The 21,601-nt window shown below is 42.5% G+C and overlaps 1 protein-coding gene across 2 annotated transcripts in view; it reads left to right on the top strand.

Annotated features, from left to right (window-relative positions):
- DNAJC16 (DnaJ (Hsp40) homolog, subfamily C, member 16) overlaps window positions 1-21,595 on the top strand; it is a 37,021-nt gene extending 15,426 nt beyond the window's left edge. For both annotated transcript variants that reach the window (XM_010850048.1, XM_010850047.1), the window contains exons 5-15: window positions 4,091-4,275; window positions 6,706-6,810; window positions 7,960-8,118; window positions 14,215-14,345; window positions 16,288-16,471; window positions 17,840-18,022; window positions 18,158-18,234; window positions 19,245-19,325; window positions 19,418-19,516; window positions 20,272-20,442; window positions 20,949-21,595. In XM_010850048.1, the coding sequence (XP_010848350.1) occupies window positions 4,091-4,275; window positions 6,706-6,810; window positions 7,960-8,118; window positions 14,215-14,345; window positions 16,288-16,471; window positions 17,840-18,022; window positions 18,158-18,234; window positions 19,245-19,325; window positions 19,418-19,516; window positions 20,272-20,442; window positions 20,949-21,348 (1,775 nt within the window). In that variant the 3' untranslated portion in view covers window positions 21,349-21,595. The remainder of the gene's footprint in view (window positions 1-4,090; window positions 4,276-6,705; window positions 6,811-7,959; window positions 8,119-14,214; window positions 14,346-16,287; window positions 16,472-17,839; window positions 18,023-18,157; window positions 18,235-19,244; window positions 19,326-19,417; window positions 19,517-20,271; window positions 20,443-20,948) is intronic.
- The last annotated feature ends 6 nt before the right edge of the window (window positions 21,596-21,601 follow it).

Below are 21,601 nucleotides of genomic sequence, written 5' to 3'. Positions count from 1 at the left end.
TCTGCTTAGATACTGGTTAAAGTTTGGTTTTATTTTCTCCTACTGAAACTCCATGTTCTTCATTTTGTGTTACTTCACATCATTTTGCATCTTAGTAGTTTATCGACAGATTTGTTTTTAGCCAGATTTGACAGTGTCGTGTTCTTCCAGTTGGCTCTGTACCATCCCTTTAGGCATATGGAAAAGTTGAAAGATGAATATCTGTATGCAATAGAAAGGGAGATGAGAGAATTTCCCTAAAAGATGGGATACATATTTAAGATGGCATAATAAAAGCAAATATAATTTGATGCCTCAAAGTAGAGATGTTTAGTACTTTACGGAAAAAGCTCTCTTACAAACTCAAAAAGAGGAGAAAGTATTTATATTTTTATTCCCCAGGATCTGCAAATTAGCCAGGAACATCGATCCATAGAAAAACCAAATGGTTCTGGAAAAAAAGTGACATACACTTTGCCTTTCTTTTAAATTTGCAACTCAAATTTGTCTAGAGACTGGTGTGTCCTTGTCATCCAGCCAGGTTATGCTGACTCAAGATAAGAATAGATGAGCTGCGCTTCTGTTGGCCCAGCTGAGCTTGCTTTATGAACCCAGAACGTTGGAGTGCAGAGAGTTTGAAGGCAAGAGAAGTCATAAACACTGTTGTGCACTGTGATTCAGAGACTAAGTCATCACCAGTCATCACAGTCATTTCCCAGCCTGAATCTCAGGGAGAAAACAGTGCTGCCAACTTTTCTGACTCTTCCTTCCCAGCTTGGATGGGGAGCGAGGGAAGGATTAGGGTCTGGACTTCAGAGAATTTTTGAATTCCTGTTATATTCTTAAATATCTTTTCAGGAGGAAAAATGCCACAACTTTAAATATCAATTGTGTATCATTCTTTATTCTACTGTAATTATGTGATAATTAGTCTATAGGAAAGAAGTAGCATTCTTCCAGAATTTAGAAATGGGATGATAATATTAAGAATCGAAGTGCTTTATAGAAATGATCCAAAGAAATAGCCTTTATAGGCTGAGGAAAGCTACAGTGAAGGTGATATAGGTAATTCCAAGAACTCAGTGGTAATTTTAAGTAAGAGAAATGAAGCCGATCACTTGTATTCTGTTTTAACCAGAAAAAAGCTATATTGATGGGAGTATAGGAACTCCCTATAGGGAGTATAGGGAGTATAGGATCAGTGTGGGGAAGATGACATAAAGAGTGAGAGTGTGGCCTGGTTTATCCCACTCCACGTAAGAGAGAGAGTTCTGTGGAGGTTATAATTCCACTCACGTGAGAGACAGTCTGTAGATCAGACTTCACATGGTCTAGATGAAATAATACTTGATAATAATAGTTCTAATTAACTAGGCACCTGCAATATTACAGGCTCTGGACTAGGTTCTTTTTTATATTGCCTTAACCAAAAAGTTTGTTTGGGTTTCCCATAACATCTCGTAGAAAAACCAAAGTGAACTGTTTGGCCAACTCAGTGTGTCATTTAATCCTCACAACAATTTATCTTCATTATTCAAATAAGGAAACTGAAGCTCAGAGACATTAAATGACTTGCCTGAGATTGCACACTTAATGGGTAGCAGAGCTGGGGTTTGAATCTGGTTCTGACTTTGAATACTTTATTCAAAGTATTTACTTCATTTACTTGTTTTTAAAAAATTGAATGATGACTAAGTGGCAGGAACTATTCCAGATACTAAGGGTTATAAAGCAGTAAACAAAATGCCCCAAGCCCCTATGTTCATAGAGCTTATATTCTAGTGAAGAGACACAAAGAAACAAACAAAATATACAATCTGTCAGCTGGTTTGTAGAGTATGATTTAAAAAAAAAAAAAGGCTGGGCTCTAGGGAATGCCAGGGTGAGAGTCTTCAGTTTTAAATCAGGAAGCAATAAGACTTCCCTGGTGGTCCAGTGGTTAAGACTCCTTGCTTCCACTGCTGGGAACATGGATTTGATTCCTAGTTAGGAAACTAAGATCCCACTTGCCTCACGATGCAGCCAAAAAAAAATCCAGCAGAAGAGGAAGATCTCACTGAGCAGGCATCCTGCAGGGGCTGAAAGAATGAGCTTCAAGAATATCGGAGGGGAGAGTGGGGTGAACAGCAATCTCAAAAGATCTCTTCAGTTTCCTTTGCTCTCCCAAGACTGCCTGCTTCTCCTGTCCTGATTCTGGGCCCACCAGCCACCATTCTGATTACTGATTCTAGTCCCAAAGTCTGGTAGGGAGCCCCTCTGAATAGTTACTGGAAAGCCATATTCTCCAGAATCAGTTTAATATGGTGGCTTCTGGCCTATATAGCAGTCCCTGGTAAGGTCCTTGGTGGTGAGTCCATCTCTAAGAATTTGATCCCTCCAGCATTCAGAACCTAGTGGTAGAACCTACTGGGGATAGGAAGGAACCAGGCTTTGCGGTCAGCTGCAGGTCAGCTTTGAACCAGTTCAACTCTTGGTCCTACTGTACACTAACTGTGATTCCAGGAAGGTTTCCTCAGCCTCTCCAAATGCCAGCTTGCTCGTCCATGAAGATGACAATGCCTACCACTCGGGGTTTGCTGGTGTGAACAGTGATAACATCTTTAAAGCTGTAGGCATGCTGCCTAACTTGGAAAGGGCTCAAGACATGCCAAGTTGGCTGCATGAGGGGAGAGCAGTTTTCAACATGGGAGCTGCTTGGTCTCATTGAGAAGGACTTGCAGTTGTTGAAGGAGTCAGCTACTCAGATGTCCAGAGATGTGCCCTCCAGGCAGAAGGACCAGCCAGCGCTGAAACCAAAGGCAGGAACCTGCCAGTGTGTTTCCAGAAGAGCAGGGATACTAGGGGCGGGAGTAAGTGACCGTGAGGAGTGGGAGAGGAAGGGGGCCAATGGCCAAATCACAGAGGGTCTTGTCAGCCTTGGTGAAGACTGACTTTTATTCTGAGTGAAATGGGGAGTCTGTGCCAAATTTGGGCAGAGGAGTGACATGATCTGTTGTTTATGTTTTAGAAGGGACCGTCTGGCCACCGTACTGAGGACAGAAAGTGTGGGGGGACAAGGAGAAACAAGACACCATTGAGGAGGTTATTATAGCAGCTTGGGGGAGAGAGAGAAAGATGACTGAGAGGGTACAGTGCAAGTGGAGAAAAACAGTTGAATTCCTACTGTATTTTGAAGACAGAACCAACTGGACTTGCTGACAGACTGGATGTGGGGTGTGAGAGATGAGAGGAGTCAAAGATGACCCTTAAGACAAAAGTTCTGAGTAATAGGAAGGAACCACCATCGATGGAAATGGTGAAAGCCTGGGTGGAACAGGTTTGAGAAAGAAGATGAGGGGTTTGTTTTTGAAACTTAGAAGTCTGTTAGACATCCCAGGGAAAAAAGAATATTTACTGGCTATTAACATTTAATGTATCTCCAATGTTTAGCAAAGAATCTAGCCCTCCAAATATATTGTTTGAATGAAAGACAAGAAAAGTTATTCAAACACTAAGTGAAATAGGTATCAGATGATCCCATTTTATTTTATGTGTATACAAACACGCATACACACTTATTTGTATAAGAAAAGATACGAACAGATACCAAAATATTAGCAGTAGTTATATGGGATATGGCCTAATGATTTTACCTAATCTCTCTCTTTGAGAATCTGTATAACATCTCTATAAAATAAAAGGGAGACATGCTCTGAAGAGTGAGAAGACTGATTCTAGCTTATCAACAAATCCTAGGGTTTTTTCAACCATTGCCAAGCCGACAAACCCTTGAATTGTTTACAGATGGTGTCCTTTATGAATAGGACCATTGTGGACAGGTTGTTCTTTTCTTTTGAAGTATTTCTTCTTGATCTATTCCCAAAAATAGAAACAACAGACTAAAAGATAAAAAGACTTGTAGCTCTTCTTAAACACTGCCAGATGGCTTTGCAGAAAAATTGAACCAATTTAGAATTTCAACAGTGCAGGGATGCTAGACAGTCTGTCGGGAAAGATATCCCCTCCTACTAAGTCAGAATTTTAGTTTCACACCAGAAAATTACTTAGCAACACTTTTTCACCTGCCACGAGGGCATAAAAGGCCTTCATGAAGGTCTTTTGTATTTTTCAGGCGTAGGAATTGGCGTGGTCCACGCTGGGTACGAGCGACGCCTGGCCCATCACCTGGGAGCGCACAGCACACCCTCGATCCTAGGAATCATAAATGGGAAGGTCTCCTTCTTCCACAATGCAGTCGTCAGTGAGAACCTGTGGCAGTTTGTAGAGAGTCTGCTTCCAGGGAACTTGGTGGAGAAAGTAAGTATGTGGCTTAGAAGTAGTTTAAGAGCACCTAGGATTGCTGGCTGCTCTGAACTTGACCCATGGTCATCCTCAGACCTGAGTTTCCTTTTGAGCAGGACAAGACACATATTAATTATTTGCTCAGACTAAATCATTTAAATGAAGTCTTCTAGAGGCTGAAAACTGAAATAGGTGAAGTAGAGAGACTGAAAGGATTATCCCTGTTACAACCACTGGGAAGACTGATGCTTTCGTAGGAAGTTGTTCAGTCGTGTCCTACTCTTTGCGAACCCATGGACTATAGTCTGCCTGGCTCCTCCGTCCATGGGATTTCCCAGGCAAGAATACTGGAGTGGATTGGCATTTCCTTCTCCTTGGGATCTTTCTGACCCAGGGATAGCACCCAGGTCTCCCGCATTGCAGGCAGACTCTTTACCGTCTGAGCCACCAGGAAAGCTTCCCTTCCCTTCCTGTCATAGGAATCTGAGGCTAAAGTGAGAGTGCATCTTATTTTCTCAACAAAAAGTTAGATCACAGCATAGGATGAAGAGTTTCTTTCCAGCTTCATGCATTTGTTCATTTGAAGATACTTTTCTTAAGAGAGTATTCAAATTAAGTTCTATTTGGTTATATATTTAGGAGAAGGCAGTGGCACCCCACTCCAGTACTCTTGCCTGGAAAATCCCATGGATGGAGGACCCTGGTGGGCTGCAGTCCATGGGGTCGCTAAGAGTCGGACACGACTGAGCGACTTCACTTTCACTTTTCACTTTAATGCACTGGGGAAGGAAATGGCAACCCACTCCAGTGTTCTTGCCTGGAGAATCCCAGGGACGGGGGAGCCTGGTGGGCTGCCGTCTATGGGGTCGCACAGAGTCGGACACAACTGAAGCGACTTAGCAGCAGCAGCAGCAGCAGCTATTGAAAGCACTAGATTCCATGAAACCAGATGTTATTTTTGGAACTTTCAGAGCACATATGATGCAACAGTATGAATAAATTTCACAAACAAAAGACTGAGCTAGAGAAACTAGGCACAAGGAGTTCATACAAGCTAAACTATGATTTTTATATTTAAGAAGCATTTTTCCCTCAGTTTCTTAGAACAGGATTCTTATTTTGCTCTACTTGAAAGTGATTCATATGTATACCTGTGGCTGATTCATGTTGATGTTTGGCAGAAAACAACAAAATTTTGTATAGCAATTATCCTTCAATTAAAAAATAAATAAAATTTTTAAAAAGAAGATGATTTTTTATTTAATAATACCAAGAAGAGCTAAACACCCAGCTGTTTCCAGTCTATTTCTACACAGTCTATCCCACCAGGATCATTACCCACAAAAGAAACATTTATTGGAGTTAGCTTGAAATTATCAGAGTACATTGTAGCCTCCTAAAACCATGACAGGCTGTCTTGGTAGGTCCTCAGACCTTTCCAAATACCTGTTGTATATCAGGCACTATGCTAAGTACTGAGGATACTTCTCAAGAAGCTCCCAATCTAATGGGTGACCGCTTCCATCCTATATGCAGAGTGTCCATCCTAGAGACTTGAGAAAGGCTTCCTGGCAGAAGTGACCCCTGTGCTGAGTTTGCTGGATGAGGAAAGTGAAGTAAGGAATGAGTTCCAGGCAGGCAGAGGTCTGGAACATGAGACAGCCTGCTTTGTATGAAGTAGTCATTAGTGAGTGGGAAAGGACAGGCTAAAGTGGTTAATGGGGAAGGAAAAGGGGAATCTCACCATGAGAGTCTCCTTTAAAGAGGCTTGGCCTGTAGGTGATGGAGCCATTGAAAGAGTCTGAGCAGTGGAGTGAAATGATCAGATTGAAGTTCTATATAGATCATTCTGGGAGCACAGTTGAAAGATAAATTTTGACCTATGATAAAAATTTTCTAGAAAATAATTTACTCATGTTTTTGTTTTCTCAGGATTATTTTAAGGCATAAACAGGGAAGCACATAAGTATCAATTCAGACTAACACAACATTGAAAAGAAGTTATACTGTAAAAGTTTTTTTAAAAGTAGCAGTTCAGATGGCAATGAATGAAATTATGTGATATATAGGTGGGGTGGGCCCACTTATTTTTATTTAAGTCATTTTGAAAGAGCAATTATTTCATTGTCATCTAATAAACTAAAAAGTCACCTATAACTAAGCAAACCAGCTTCAAAAGCTCAATTTTTTTTATGATATGGTCAGTAATAATTTCAGAAAGATTATAATTTCAGTCTGTATAAGTTGGATCACATGAAAATATGAAATCAATATTTCTGTTCTTTTAATTAATTTTAGTTAAATGAAGGCAAAAAGATTAGTTGCCTGCATTTTTTATTTTTTACAAAACAGTCTTTTACCCTTATTTGATTCTGTTTATCTCCTGACTGGATTATAACTGTTAAGAATTAAATGTTGCAACTGACATCCTCTTTTCAATTCAAGGTTACAAACAAAAATTATGTCAGGTTCCTCTCTGGCTGGCAGCAAGAGAATAAACCACGTGTCCTCCTGTTTGACCAAATGCCCACCGTACCACTGCTCTACAAGGTACTTTAGGTGTCCGGGTAATGTTTCCTCTTATTTTGGTGATTTTCCTTTTTATAAGTAATAGCTCACCCCATGAGAAATGTTTGAAGACCAGCAATTTGCCTCAAAGCACTGAATGCTGAGGACCTACTGATGCTGTTACTAGGCTAGCACTTTCCACACACACAGTAGCAGTTAATCTTCAGAAGAACCCAACAGTACAGATTATGATCCCTATTTTATAGGCCAAAATACTGAAGTTTATATGGTTGTATAACCTGCCCAAGGTCTCCCTGCATTGGGTTGAATATTGACTCCTCTGAAGTCTGATTCCAAACCTGCCCTCTGAATGATACTGTACTGCACTTGCACACCTCTGGTTATCACTGTGACAGGAGATGAGAGGAAAGCGCCATTGGCATGGTCACTTGGGGTACAGGTTGTAGAGACGTGGATGGACCTAGAGTCTGTCATACAGAGTGAAGTAAGTCAGAAAGAGAAAAACAAATATATAGCAACGCATATATGTGGATTCTAGAAAAATGGTACAGATCAACCTAGTTCCAGGGCAGGAATAGAGATGCAGATGTAGAGAATGGATGGGTGGACGTAGCGGGGGAAGGGGAGAGTGAGATGAATTGGGAGATTAGGTTTGAGATAAATACACTACCGTGTGTAAAATAGGTAGCTTGTGGGAACTTGCTGTACAGCACAGGGAACTCAGCTTGATGCTCTGTGATGACCTAGAGGAGTGAGATTGAGGGTTGGGGAGGCGGAGGGACATCAAAGAGGGAGGGGATATATGTATACGCACAGCTGATTCACCTTGTTGTACAGCTCACAACATTGTAAAGCAGTTATACTCCAGTTTAGAAAAATAAATAGTAGTTGGGGTACAGGTAATTCCCCAAACCTCTCACCCCCAGCACAGATCTCAGTAAAATGAATATCTTGCTCTGTCTGAAAAACAGTGTTAATTGTTATTCAGCTTTGTTGGTATGGATTTTTCACCTAAAGGACCTTAGAATTCCTACAAGAGTACAAGGGTGTTGCAGCCTGAGTGGGCCCATAGAAGCTAGCATTCAAACACCCACTGATTAGAACGAGTCACACTTAATTTAGATGCTGTGCTACCAATTTCATTTCTTCTTCTCTGTTACTCCCTAACAGTTGACTGCTTTCGCGTACAAAGATTACTTGTCATTTGGATATGTGTATGTCGGTTTGAGAGGGGCAGAAGAGATGACAAGGCAATATGACGTCAATGTCTATACCCCCACCATCCTGATCTTTAAAGAACACATCCACAAGCCTGCAGACGTCATCCAGGTACGTGGGTGTCGCCTTGTTTCAACATGGCCCTCCCGTTTTCTCTCAAGGTGTCATATACAAATAAATAGCAAAGTGGAGCAGAGTAGGAGAGGAGAAGAAACTAGTTTTAATCTCTCCCTTTAGGGACTTCCCTGGCAGTCCAGTGGTTAAGACTCTGAGCTTCTGCTGCAGGGGGCACAGGTCTGACCCCTAGTCAGGGAACTAAGATCCCTTATGCCTTGTGGTGCAGCCTAAATAAAATAAAGCTTTCAAAAATCTCAGACCTGTCTGTTGTATGTCAGACAGTATGCTAAGTACTGAGGATACTTCTCAAGCAGCTCTCAATCTAATGGGTGACTGTTTCCTTCTATGAAGGAAATTCTTAAAGTCATAGAGTTTAAAAATGAGTTGTTTAAAAAATATGATTTGGTACTATTCTTCTTACAAAGATAATCTTTTGACAGAAAGTAGAATGGCGGTGGCCAGAAGTTGGAGGAAGAAGAAATAGGGAGTTAGTGTGTAAGGGGCACAATTTCACTTTGGGAAGGCGAAAAAGTTCTGGAGATGGATGGCGGATGATGGTTGCAGAGCAGCGTGAATGGTTAATGCCACAGACTCATATGCTTGAAAATGGTTAAAATGGTAATTTTATGTGCTCTGTAACCACAAAAACAGAACAATAAATAATAGTCATCTTTGACCTCTAAAAAACTCCTATTTGAAAAAATAACAATCTTATTCTAAAACAAGTTATAAAAATAATTTTAAGGCTTCAGTATAGAACAGTAATTAAAAGGAATAAGAAAAAAATACTCTTTCATTTCATCCCATTAATCCCTTGGAAGGTTTTAGTTTTATAATTAAATATTCAAAAGTGGGTAGGTGTTGAATTGTGAGGAGAGCTTTTAAAAAGACTTTCATTGTACTGAGATCTTGTAGGTGAGTAAAAGTTATTTGATCTTGCTCCAAAATATATACATTAAAATCACTGAGAAAAAAAATGTATACACTAACTCAGAGAACATACAGTGACTATTCATCTGATCTTAAGATAGGAAAGGGCTAAAAGTGTTGGGAAAAATCTTATTGGGAAAATCTTAATAACTTGATTATAAGCTTTACATTTTTATAGAAAGACTTAAATTTTTTGACTAAACAATAAGGGAAATATTTACAACCAATATAAAAGGAATTATTATCTCTCATTTCCAATGAGCTGCTTCTAATCAAAGAAATCAACCCCAAACTTCTTGAGAATAACCACTTAATGAGTACAGAGTTTTCTTTTGGGATGATGAAAATGTTTGTAACTAGATAATCGAGGCGAGGGTTACACAACACTGTGATGTACTAAAATGCCGCTGAGTTACACACTAAAATGGTTAATTTCATGTTACGTTACTCTTATCCTAGTTTAAATTTCCCCCCAAAATGGGTGAAGCAGATGAATAAAATCCTGAGAAAAGATTCAAGTTACTAATAAACACCTTGGTTTTTTTAAAGTATTTATTTATTTATTCTGCTGTGCTGGGTCTTCATTGCAGCATGCAGGATCTTTAGTTGCAACTTTAGGGTGGGATCTAGATTCCCTGACCAGGAATCAAACCCAGGGCCCCTGCCTTCAGAACGCAGAATCTCAGCCACTAGATCACCAAGGAGATCTCAGTAAACACTTTAAAAAAGTAAATCTCACTAATAATCAGAGAAAAGCAATTTACATTTCCTTCTCTCATCAAATTGTTAATGATTTTTAAAGTAAAAATACGCAGTAGAGTTGAAGGTACAGAGAAACTGGCACTTCTCTGCCTTGCCTTGCTGGAAGAAGCTTCAAAAATTCTCAGGAAAAAAAAAAGTTTTCAGAAAAGTGATTGGGTGATAAAATATCAACTGCCTAGCAAAACAGCACTCCTGAGTACCTGCTGTGTGCCAAACACTGCTCTGTGTACTGAGGGTACAGCCTTGAACAAAATCAGCAGATTCCCTGTCCTGGGTTCTAGTGGGGACAATGATCATTATGACACACTCTGTCAGGGTATATTATATAGTGATGTGTGCTAAAGAAAAAAATAAAACAGGGGAGAGGAATGCAGGGCATTAGGGGAAAGGGCTCACATTTTTAAGGTGGACCAGCCAAGAAGGGCCTCATTAAAATGGTGACACTTGAGTAAAGAATTGAGGGAGACAAGATTACCTTTTAGGACTCTATCCTAAAGGAATAGGAACTCAGGCAAAGAATTACATACAGAGATGTTAAATATCATTCACAATACCAAAAATGAGGGGGAAATATAAACATCCAACGGTAGGGTAATTATTGATACCATACCTCCCAGATGTGCACGCTCAGTCATTCGGTTGTGTCCAACTCTGCAACCCCATGGGCTGTAGTCTGCCAGCCTTCTCTGCCTGTAGAATTTTCCAGGCATAAATACTGTAGTGGGTTGCCATTTCCTTCTCCAGGGATCTTCTCGACCCAAGTATTGAACCCCAGTCTCCTGCTGCTCCTGCATTGGCAAGCAGATTCTTTACCACTAAGCCACCTGGGAAGCCCCACATCCCAAATAGGGACTGTTATATAGCCATTTAAAATGGCAGTTTGCTTGGACTTCTTTGGTAGTCCAGTGGTTAAGAATTCGTCTTGCAATGCAAAGGTTACAGGTTCGATCTCTGGTCAGGGAACTTAAGATCCCACATATCACAGAGCAACTAAACCTATGTACTCTGGAGCCCATGAGACACAACTAGAGTCCGTGCACCCCAAGAAAAAAATCCTGTGTGAGGCAACCAAGATCTGATGCAGCCGAAATAAATGAATAAATAAAAAATTTTAAAATAAAAATTAAATAAAAAATAAAATGGCAATTTTCAAATAATTAATGATGGGGATAATTTTCATAACATAATGTTAACAAGCAGGATGCAAAATTGTATATGCTGTTTATAATACACTGCTCTCAACTTTGTATAGTGAATATTATTTCAGTGTTTGGGTTTCTAAAAATCGCTATAATGAACACATATTTTTTAATGTTACTTTTAAAAAATCAACAAGAGCCCTTTGATAGTTTCTCTTCTAAGAGGCTAGAGTGAAGAGAAAGAGATATTCTATAAAAATCCTTTATTTCGTTCATTCAATACATTCATTGCCTGCTTGCTGAGCACTAAATACAGAACAGCTCTGACATCCAGAGTTAGTCTTTGTCCTGAGTCTTTATCAGGCTCAGAGTCTGGGGAGGAGAAAGACCTAAAGGCAGTTTTCATCCACTGTAGTAGGTGTCTCCCTTAGATGCAGGTGCACTCTGGGTGCCATGGGAAGGAGGAAGGTTACCTCAGACTGTGAGACTAAGGTAAGGAGCCAGACAGGGAGAGTGGATAGTAAGGGAAGAAGAGCAGGTTTAAAAAGAAGACAATGAGTTCAGTTGTGGACATAAGAATTAAAACTGAAAAAAAAAAAATTAAAACTGCCTAGGAGCTCCTTGGCAGTCCAGTGGCTAAGACCTTGCACTCCCAATGCAGGGCACCTAGGTTCAATCCCTGATCTGGGAACTAGTTCCCACATGCCAAAAGTAAAGATCCCACATGCCACAACAAAGATAGGAGATCCCATGTGCCACAACTAAGACCCAGTGCAGCCAAATAAATAGATAAATATTTTTACAAAGGAAAGAAAGAAAGAACTGCCTTTAGGAAATCTAAGGGGAGGTGTGCCTCCTTAGATTTCCTAAGGAGGCAGGGATCTAGATCTGAGGAAAGGCAGAAGGTGATCTCCCAGGCATCGTATGTTATGTAAGGAGAGGAGGGAGCCAAGGACGAAACTCTGAACAACAACCAGCAAATAAAAATGAGGGGGTGCCTGACGGCAGCTAAGCAGGAGCCAAGAGAGCGAGTCAGGAAGCAAGCAAACACCAGTTGTGGAAGAGAGGAAGGTCATCTCAATCCAAGATTAATCTATAAGATTTCCTAAATTGCTTTCTAGTAATACATGTACCCTTGAGAATTGTTATCTGCTTATTCCCTGGGGAAAATTATAAATCAAATACATTAATAAAATTACCAGAACAATGGATGCTTTACCAATTTGCTCTTTTATTTTCAATAATCGTATTTATTTTCATTTATGCATTTTTGGCTGCTGCACTGCATCTTCACTATGGTGGCTTCTCTTGTTGCAGAGCACAGGTTCTAGAGCACACGGGCTTCAGTGCTTATGGTGTGGGGACCCAAATACCCACGGCATGTGGAATCTTCCCAAATCAGGAATTGAACCCATGTCCCCTGCATTGGCAGGTGGATTCCTAACCACCGGACCACTGGAAAGTCCCCAGTTTGCTCTTTATGAATATAAAAATGCATTCTTAACATAAACTGAGTCTTTGCAATGACGAGAGGCTTAGTGTAACACTGGTAGCACTGGTGGTTTCTCTTGACTCTAGGTAATTTGTTTCTATTTCCTGTATCATGTATGGCAACATGAGAATGGGTTTATTCATGCTTCTGTTGATGGACGTGTGAATATTTGCATCGTGAAATGAGATGGGACATGTCCTCCCTTCTTCCCATCTCAGAAAGACTTTACAGAAGATTAGATTGTCTTCCTTTAAGGTCTGGTCAAAACCACCTACAAAGCCATCTCAGCCTGAATTTGTGTTTAAGGAAATATTTTTGACTACTGACTCATTTTCTTTAATGGTTATAGTACTATTTTTTCTTTTTTTCAAGTATTGTTTTATTTTTCCTAGAGATTTTTCTGTTTCACCTAAATTTTCAAATTTAAACATCTAATATACATATATATGTGTACACTTTTGTTTTAGTTTCGGCAACATAGGTTGTGATTCCTCCACATCATCCTTGGTAATGGTTACCTGTGCTTTCTCTCTTTATTTTCATGATTGGTTTTACCAGAGGTGTGTCAATTTTATTAGCTCCAAAGAATGAATGTTGGTTTGTTCTTATATTTTTATTTTGCTTTATTTCTATTTTTCTCTTTATTATTTCCTTCTTTCTACTTTTGTGTTTTTGCTGTAACTTCGTGATAGGGCTATCTAGTTCATCAATTTCTTTTCTATTACATTCATTTTTTAATACTTGTTTGTTTTATTCTTTGGTCTTCATTGCAGCAGGTGGAATTTTTCACTGCAGCTCCCAGACTCCAGAGCACATTGGCTCTGTAGTTTGCAGCACGTGGGCTCAGTTGATGGGCCCCAAGGGCTTAGCTGCTCCACAGCATGTGCAATCTTGGTGCCCCAACCAGGGATCGAACCCACGTCCCCTGTATTGGGAGGCAGGTTCTTAACTATTGGAACACAATGGGGGTCCCCTGTTGTTCCCTGGACTAGGAAATGGCAACCCACTCCACTATTCTTGCCTGGAAAATTCCACTGGACAGAGGAGCCAGATGGGCTACTACAGTCCATGCAGCTGCAAAGAACTGGACAGGAGTGAGCAACTGAGCACACACACACTCCAAATACTAATTTATCTGCATACCAAAGTTTTGATAAATAATATTTTCACTGATCACTCCAAATTAAAAATATTTTCTTACGTCTGATATGCTCTCTTCTCAGATCAAGAAGTTGCTCAGAGTTTCTTAATTTCTAAGCATAAAGCAATTTTCTGGTTCATATCTTGCATTGATGTCTTGATTAATTGTGGTCAGAGAACCTGGTATACATAATTTCAGTTCTTTGAAATATATGAAAATTAATAATAACAAAGTGGTCATCATACAGTTTTGTAGTCCATCTTCTATACTCAATAACATTGCTACTTTGAAGTTTATTTTTAATTACTCAGTTTACTATAAATCTCGAATGGAAGTAAATTTGCCTAAAAACTCAAAATTATTGACTTTTTCAATCTGCCAGCATAAAACAGTCTACAGAAGTTCCCCGAGCACTTGATTTTTCCTTTGACCTGAAATAATTGCATCATTGCTTTCAGCCCCACATTGTTGGGAAAATACCACGTGTTTATTTGTTCGAACAGGTCTAACTTTCTTGGTTTTATTTCTTTAGCCAGGCTCAGCCATATTTTTATTAAACTGTAAGTCAAGCCCATTCTCAGTGAGAAAACTGAGTAAGAGTCAACTGTCTCTTGGTTTTTCTCCAGGCCCGAGGTATGAAGAGGCAGGTCATTGATGACTTTATCACCCAAAACAAGTATCTGTTGGCAGCCAGGCTCACCAGCCAGAAGTTGTTCCATGAACTCTGCCCTGTGAAACGATCTCACCGACAAAGGAAGTAAGGACTGAAGGCCTTGCCCCTGCTCATCATGTCACATGTTACTGAAAGGCAGTTAAACATTGACCCTGGGACAGTCAGAATCTATGCTTCACGTTGCAAACAGATGAACATAGATGAACAGCTATGATAATAGAGGGGTATGTCAGTCCAGGGCACTTTAGGACCAAATGATTGGCTGTGCCAGAGAAGATCCCCCTGAGAGCTGAGCCCTGAAGAGTGAGTAGGTTCTGCCAGGTGTCAGGGAGAGCCTGTGAAGCTCGGTGAAGAGGGAGAATGCTGCTGTTGCTACCAGAGTGCCCCACACAGGGCAGACCCCTGCAGATCTGGGAGAGGAGCCAGGTAAATGACTGAACAGTAGGGCAGTGAGGGTGCTGAGGAAATGGTAAAATAATTAGCTGGGCATGGCATGGCTGAGGCATCCTCATGCATACACAGCATCTGAAAAGTCTGGAAAGACAGGGAAAACACTTCTTATTGCTCTTTCAGATTAAGGAGCCAGTGCCTTTAAATTTAGGGCTATTTCATCTGTGAAAGGTATCTGGATATGAAAGGAAACCATTTTGATCACATTATTTGAAAATACAACTAAAATACTTTTTAAAATAGGAACCATCCCCTATGTTTCCAGACTTTTCAGATTCCTGTATAGACTAAGATTTAATTAAATATAAGGAAGATGATCCTGGACTTTGAGGATTATTATTTATACAGCCTTCAAAAAATATCCCAGTCCACACACTCCTCCCCTTTGTTTCCACCCCCACCCTAGCCAGGCCAGTGTCACCTCTCGCCGAGGCCACCGTGTTGCCTCCTACCCTCCTCTGCCTCCACTCCACTCTCACACCCTCGGTCAGTTCTCCACGGCAGCCAGTGATCGTCCTCCTCACACTGTGAATTGGAGTGAGTCCCCCTCCGTCTCTGGGTCTTTGCACTTGCAATGCTCTTGGCCTGGAGTGCTCTGACCTCACTTCCTCTTGTGGCACCTCATTCAGGTCTCTGCTCCAGCATCACCTTCCCAGATGACATTTCCCTGAGCAGCCTGTCTGATGGAGCATGACTCCCAGCCCACCCTGCACGCTTTCCCCTTCACGTTTTTTTCCCCTAACACTTACCACTACTTGTCATGATCTTCCTGCCTATCTATCTGTTTTTTTGTCTGCCCTCCCCACTGGATTATAAGTCCCACAAGGGCAAGAACAGGGCTTCCCAGGTGGCTCAGTAGTGAAGAATTCGCCTGCTAAAGCAGGAGACACGGTTTGATCCCTCAATCATAAAGATACCCTGGAGGAAGAAATGGTAATCCACTCCAGTAATCTTGCCTGGGGAATCCCGTGGACAGAGGAGCCTGGTGGGCTACAGTCCATGGAATTGCAAAGAGTCAGACACAACTAAGTGACTGAGCATAAGGGCAAGAACGTTGTCTTATCTGGCATCATCTAGTAAGTGCTAAGTAGTATCTTGGAGAAAGAATGCCTGATATGAATGATTAGATGAATTTGCCATTGGAACCACAGCATAGGAAGCCCTTCAGAATGAGGCCCAGTGGCCCTGGCCTGAGATAGGGTTAACCAGCCCTGCCTGAAGTGGAAGAACTAGAACAGGTGCCTTCTGCAAGGCCCTTCTGCATCAGCAGTTCAGTGACTGTTGCCTTCAAGGGCATTTGCAAATGTTGTGAAGTTTGATGTGGGGAGAGCATCCATGGAATCGCAGTCCATGTTTAGACTTTAGTTTACTAACTAAACTTTAGTTTAGAAAGAAGCAGGTCCTTAATGCCTTGAACATCTTATCTCATTGGCAACCCTCATGCAGCTTTGGTTTCTAAAATGTGCTGGTTTTCTCTGTGAATGACTTCTCCTCTCCTTCACCTTCACTTGCCATTCAGGTTCTAGCCATGGCCTCGGGGATTAGTTACATAGTCTTTTCTTTTGTTGACGTGCAGGTACTGTGTGGTTTTACTGACCGCTGAGGCTACTAAGTTGAGCAAACCCTTCGAGGCGTTCCTATCCTTTGCCCTGGCAAACACACAGGACACCGTGAGGTTCGTGCACGTCTACAGCAATCGGCAGCAGGAATTTGCCAGCACCTTACTGCCAGACAGTGACACGTTTCAAGGGAAATCAGCGGTGAGTCGTGGGTTCTCTCCTGGTCCCAAGCTCTTCACAAACATGTGGCACTTAATTCCATGTTCGCCTTCCTTAAGAGTTTTGAATATAGAGTCCAGGAAATCCAGAAATCTCTGAAGCCTGTTTTGTTTTTTTTCTGAGTGCTTGGAAACCATTTGACCTGTTTTTTGGCCCTGTCCTGTGGCATGTGGGATCTTAGTTCCCCAACCAGAGATCAAACCTATGCCCACTGCATTGGAAGTGCAGAGTCTTAGCCACTAGACCACCAGGGAAGTCCCTGAAAGCACTCTTAAACGAGTCTCTTACCCTGCTGATTTCACCTCCTAACTTTTCAACCTTGGACCTTCACAAAAGGCATCTTTCCTCTGGTAAGGATAAAGAGCATCCCCAGTCCCTTTCAGCTGTCTTTCCCCTGTGCAGGTCAAGTCTTACGGTATCTAGTTTGTAGAGTCTCGCTTAGGCAACCATTAATATGCTTTTCAGTGTCTCCCTCCTGTACTTCTGCTTCTTTTATTTCATCCTAATTGACCTTACCCTTCCTTTCCTCCCTTGTCATCACTCTGCACAGAAGCATGAAATTCTTTGTCATTTTCATCATCTTGGTAATCATGGGAAGGGAAATTTGCTCAGTCATGTCCAACTTTTTGTGACCCCATAGGCTATACAGTCCATGGGATTCTGGAATGGGTAACCTTTCCCTTCTCCAGGGGATCTTCCCAAACCAGGGATTGAACCCAGGTCTTCCCCGTTGCAGGCAGATTCTTTACCAGCTGAGCTACAAGGGAAGCCCAACAATACTAGAGTGGGTGGCTTATCCCTTCTCCAGCGGATCTTCCCGAACCAGGAATCAAATCAAGGTCTCCTGCATTGCAGGCAGATTCTTTACCTACTGAACTGATTTTCATAGGAAAATCTCTGAAAAAAAACAAAGGTTTGCTTTATTATAACATTAAGTCAGGGACTTCACTAGTGGTCCAGTGACTAAGACTCTGTGCTCCCAGTGCAGTGAGCCCAAGTTTGACCCTTGGTCAGGGAACTGGATCCCACAAGCCACAACTAAGGGTTCGCATGCTGCAGCTAAGACCCAGCAGAGCCAAATAAATAAATGTTAAAAAAATTAGAAGTTACAGAACAAAATCTATTGACAAGAAAGAGCTTTAACTTTTAACAAAGTTAACTTTGAAAGTCACCATAAAACTAATTTCTTTTGTCAGAAAAGTGGAAATCTCTTGCAGATATGGCATACTCATTCATATCTGTGCTTGAGCTTCACTAGACCCTTTTTTCCATCGTCTCTGGGGAAAAAACCAACAGTCATTTCCCATTCTCTTGAGAATTCTAATGGTTTTTCACCTCTTTTTCTCCCAGGTGTCTATCTTAGAAAGGCGCAACACGGCAGGGCGGGTGGTGTATAAAACCCTGGAGGATCCCTGGACTGGGAGTGAGAGTGACAAATTCATCCTTTTGGGTTATCTGGACCAACTGCGGAAAGACCCAGCTCTTCTGTCGTCGGAAGCTGTGCTCCCCGACTTGACCGATGAACTTGCCCCTGTAAGCACGCGGCCCAGGCGAGTGGGCGCTGGGCAGGGCTCCCAAGCTCTCAGAGCTGCAGTGCCCTGTCAGGGATGGGGGGCTTCTCCCTCCGGGGCTCAGGGTCCAGTCCTGACCCCTTTTCTTCTTCCACAGATTTTTCTTCTTCGGTGGCTCTACTCTGCTTCTGACTACATCTCAGACTGCTGGGACAGCATATTTCACAACAACTGGTAGGAATATTGCCAGATTGAATTTCTCTTGCTGTTACTTACCAGGACTGCTGTTTTTCATTTGAAAAAAGGTCCACTCTTTGATTTCAGTATAGACTCCATCTGGGCAGGTGGAAGAGTGTTTCCATATTTTCAAAGAATATTCCCCTTTCTCTGTCTTTCAATAACTTCCCTTTTGTAATATTTGCCGTTTTGACCCTTTCCCATAGGTTGGGAAAGAAAGGATCACCCCAGCTTCCCTTCCAGATAGCAGAGCCTGGGACTGCGCTCCTCACCAGAGCACCTTGGTGCCCAGCACAGGGCTGACGCACATGTAGTCCAGTGAATCGAGACACAAACAAACCAGTGAATTAATCAGAGAGGGCAAGGGCACTCCCACCACCCCCTCCCCAATGAGACCACGAGCTCCTGAGGGTAGACCACGTTCCACCCACGTCTGTGCTTCTGGCCACTAGCCCAGCTCCTGAAAAACAGCAGGCCTTTGATGGGTGTCTGCAGGTGAATAAAATTTCAGAACACCTAGAGGAGCTCTTAGAGAAGTCAACTTTCTTCTCCCTACTGTACCCCTCTGGGCCACATCTGAATTAGTCTGACCAAAAAAAAAAAAAAAAAGATCAAAATAAAAGAAGTAATTCCATAGACTTTCTAGTCAACTCATATTACCCTTGATGTCAGAATGTTCCTCCATGTTCACAGCTTAAATCCTTTGTTACCCCTCTTGTTGTTTCCTTCTGCAGAATCCATTCAGCACAGTCTGAGGCACAAAGTCAAACTTTTTAAATAGGTGATCTGTGAATTAGAACACTGAGGAAAATAATCTCTACTTTTACCACTACCGCAAAAAAATCCTCTATTTGTATGAAATTAGAAAATGTTTATTGAGGTGAAAGCTTTTTGGTTTGGGGTTATGTAGCGGTTTTTTGAGCCAGAGAGAAGAAACCTGAAACCATTAACTGGCACGTCACAGCAGCCCGCGTAGCACTGACCAGAGCTTGTGAACTTCATTTCAGGCGGGAAATGATGCCCCTTCTGTCCCTGGTTTTCTCTGCCCTCTTCATCCTCTTTGGCACTGTCATCGTTCAAGCTTTCAGGTAAGACCCACCCCGGGCTCCTCAGTGCTGCATCTGAAGGGTGAGACCTACATGTCCTCAGCTGTTTTTCTGTAAAATCTCTTTTTCTTCAGTGACTCAAATGAGGAGCGAGAGTCCAGCCCTCCAGATAAAGAGGAAGCCCGTGAGAAGACAGGGAAGACGGAGCCAAGCTTCACCAAGGAGCCCAGCAGGTTGTTCTCACCAGATGCCAGCCCCTCCTCTTCAGCAGCAGCCCCACAGACTGCAGAGGCTGATAAAGCAGAATCTGAGTGTCTAGCACAGCTAAGAACTTTGGCTCCGCTCCTTGTGTGAGATGTGGATTTAGGGAAGAATCACTGCTAATGATGGCTTCCTAGGTGGCTAGGAATCCACCTGCCAGTGCAGGAGACTCGGACTTAATCCCTGGGTCAGGAAGATCCTCTGGAGGAGGAAATGGCAGCCCACTCCAGTATGCTTGCCTGGGAAATCTCATGGACAGAGGAGCCTGGCGGGCTACAGTCCTTAGCGTCACAAAGAGTCAGACACGACTGAGCACACACACCACTGATGAGCGTTGACTAAGACTGTGGAGGCATCTAGACACACGTCTAGTTATCTTCTCCTGGGTACCCTCAGTTTCTCAATCTCAGGTTTAATAATGAAGGCAGGAAGCAGAGAAGCATGTCAGGCAGATGCTAGATGAGCCAGGAGCAGAGAGAGATCACTGTGTTGACAGCCTTCATCCTGTACTAAAGCCACAGGTGTGTGGTAATACCTGCAAGGCTATTTGTAGGCTGGGACAGCCAGATCGGGGTCAGTCCGGCCCTGCCCCGGTATATAGGCTCAAGGATAGTTAATAATGTACCTAGTCTGGCTAGAACATAGCAATTTCTTCCACTTATTCCTTTTAAAAATAATGGCATCCCCCTGTCCTCTATGATCTTAATTCCTCAATATTTCTCCACAGCAAGATTCCTAAAAAAGGCTTTGTGGAGGTAACAGAACTCACAGATATAACATACACCAGTAACTTGGTACGCCTGAGGCCAGGCCACATGAACGTGGTTCTCATCCTGTCCAATTCCACCAAGACCAGCCTGCTGCAGAAATTCGCTCTGGAGGTCTACTCATTCACTGCGTGAGTTCCTCTGTGCTCCGGAGAGGGGGCAGGACGGAATGTGTGGAAGGAGGAGGGGCGAGCGGGCACACTTGGGTGAGCCGGGGGCGGGGAGGGGGTGGCTGGAGAGGCTCTATCCAGGCAGCATGGTGTTGGTTATTACCTGTCCAGCCCCAGGATCCATCCAAGCCATCATGCAGGGACCTTTCTTCCCCTTGACTGTCAGTTCTGAACAGAAGAGCTTGAACTTAGTCTCCCCTGAGCCCTTTCAGGAAACTGTTCTCTGGTTCCTGTGTTTTCCTGAAGCCCGACCCTGAGAGTGACACCCAGCAGGGAACTGGAAATGGGTGAGGGGCTGCTGCCACCTTGTAGAAACCCTCCAGGCCCCACAGAACTCCTTCATTTCTTCAGACCCTACCCAACACAAAGCCTTTTCCTATTGTTTGAAATCTGAATGAGAATCTTAAGTTCCCTGTGATTAAATATGCCCAGAAGTACCCTAAATCCTCATTCTGTCCTTCCTCCAGGAGCAGCTGCCTACACTTTTCCTTCCTGAGTCTAGATAAACACAGAGAATGGCTCGAATATTTATTAGAATTTGCTCAAGACGCGGCCCCAATCCCAAACCAGTACGACAAGCATTTCATGGAGCGTGACTACACAGGCTATGTGCTGGCTCTGAATGGCCACAAGAAATACTTCTGCCTCTTCAAGCCCCAAAAAGCAGTGGAAGAGGAGGAAGCCATGGGGCCGTGCAGTGACTTTGACTCCTCCCTCCATCTGGGTGAGTGTCGAGGGAAGTCTTCCTCTGGCCTTGGACCCAGGCCCATCAAAGGAAAATTGAGCAAGCTGTCTTTATGGATGGAACGGCTGCTGGAAGGCTCCTTACAGAGGTTTTATATCCCGTCATGGCCTGACCTAGACTGACAGGGTTTCAAAAAAGAGACTGGAACTCTTCAGACTTTTTAACAGGCCCCTGTGAACAGGTATTTTTCAGGACTCAAACCATCACAACGGACAGAGGATAGATTTTAGATTATTCTTCCAGAACAATGGCTAGAAGAATCTTTCCTTTGTGCTGTCCTAACCTAGGAGTGAAAAACACCACACGTTGACTTCCCCGGATCAGAATATTTTCCTTTGGGTCTTTTTTTCCTCATTTGAATGCCACACTATTTAA

The sequence above is a fragment of the Bison bison genome, unplaced genomic scaffold (genome assembly GCF_000754665.1).
Source record: "Bison bison bison isolate TAMUID 2011002044 unplaced genomic scaffold, Bison_UMD1.0 scf7180017864289, whole genome shotgun sequence".
NCBI lineage: Eukaryota > Metazoa > Chordata > Mammalia > Artiodactyla > Bovidae > Bison > Bison bison.
The sequence above is the reverse complement of the archived record's forward strand: the minus strand, read 5'-3'. Positions and strand labels throughout refer to the sequence as shown.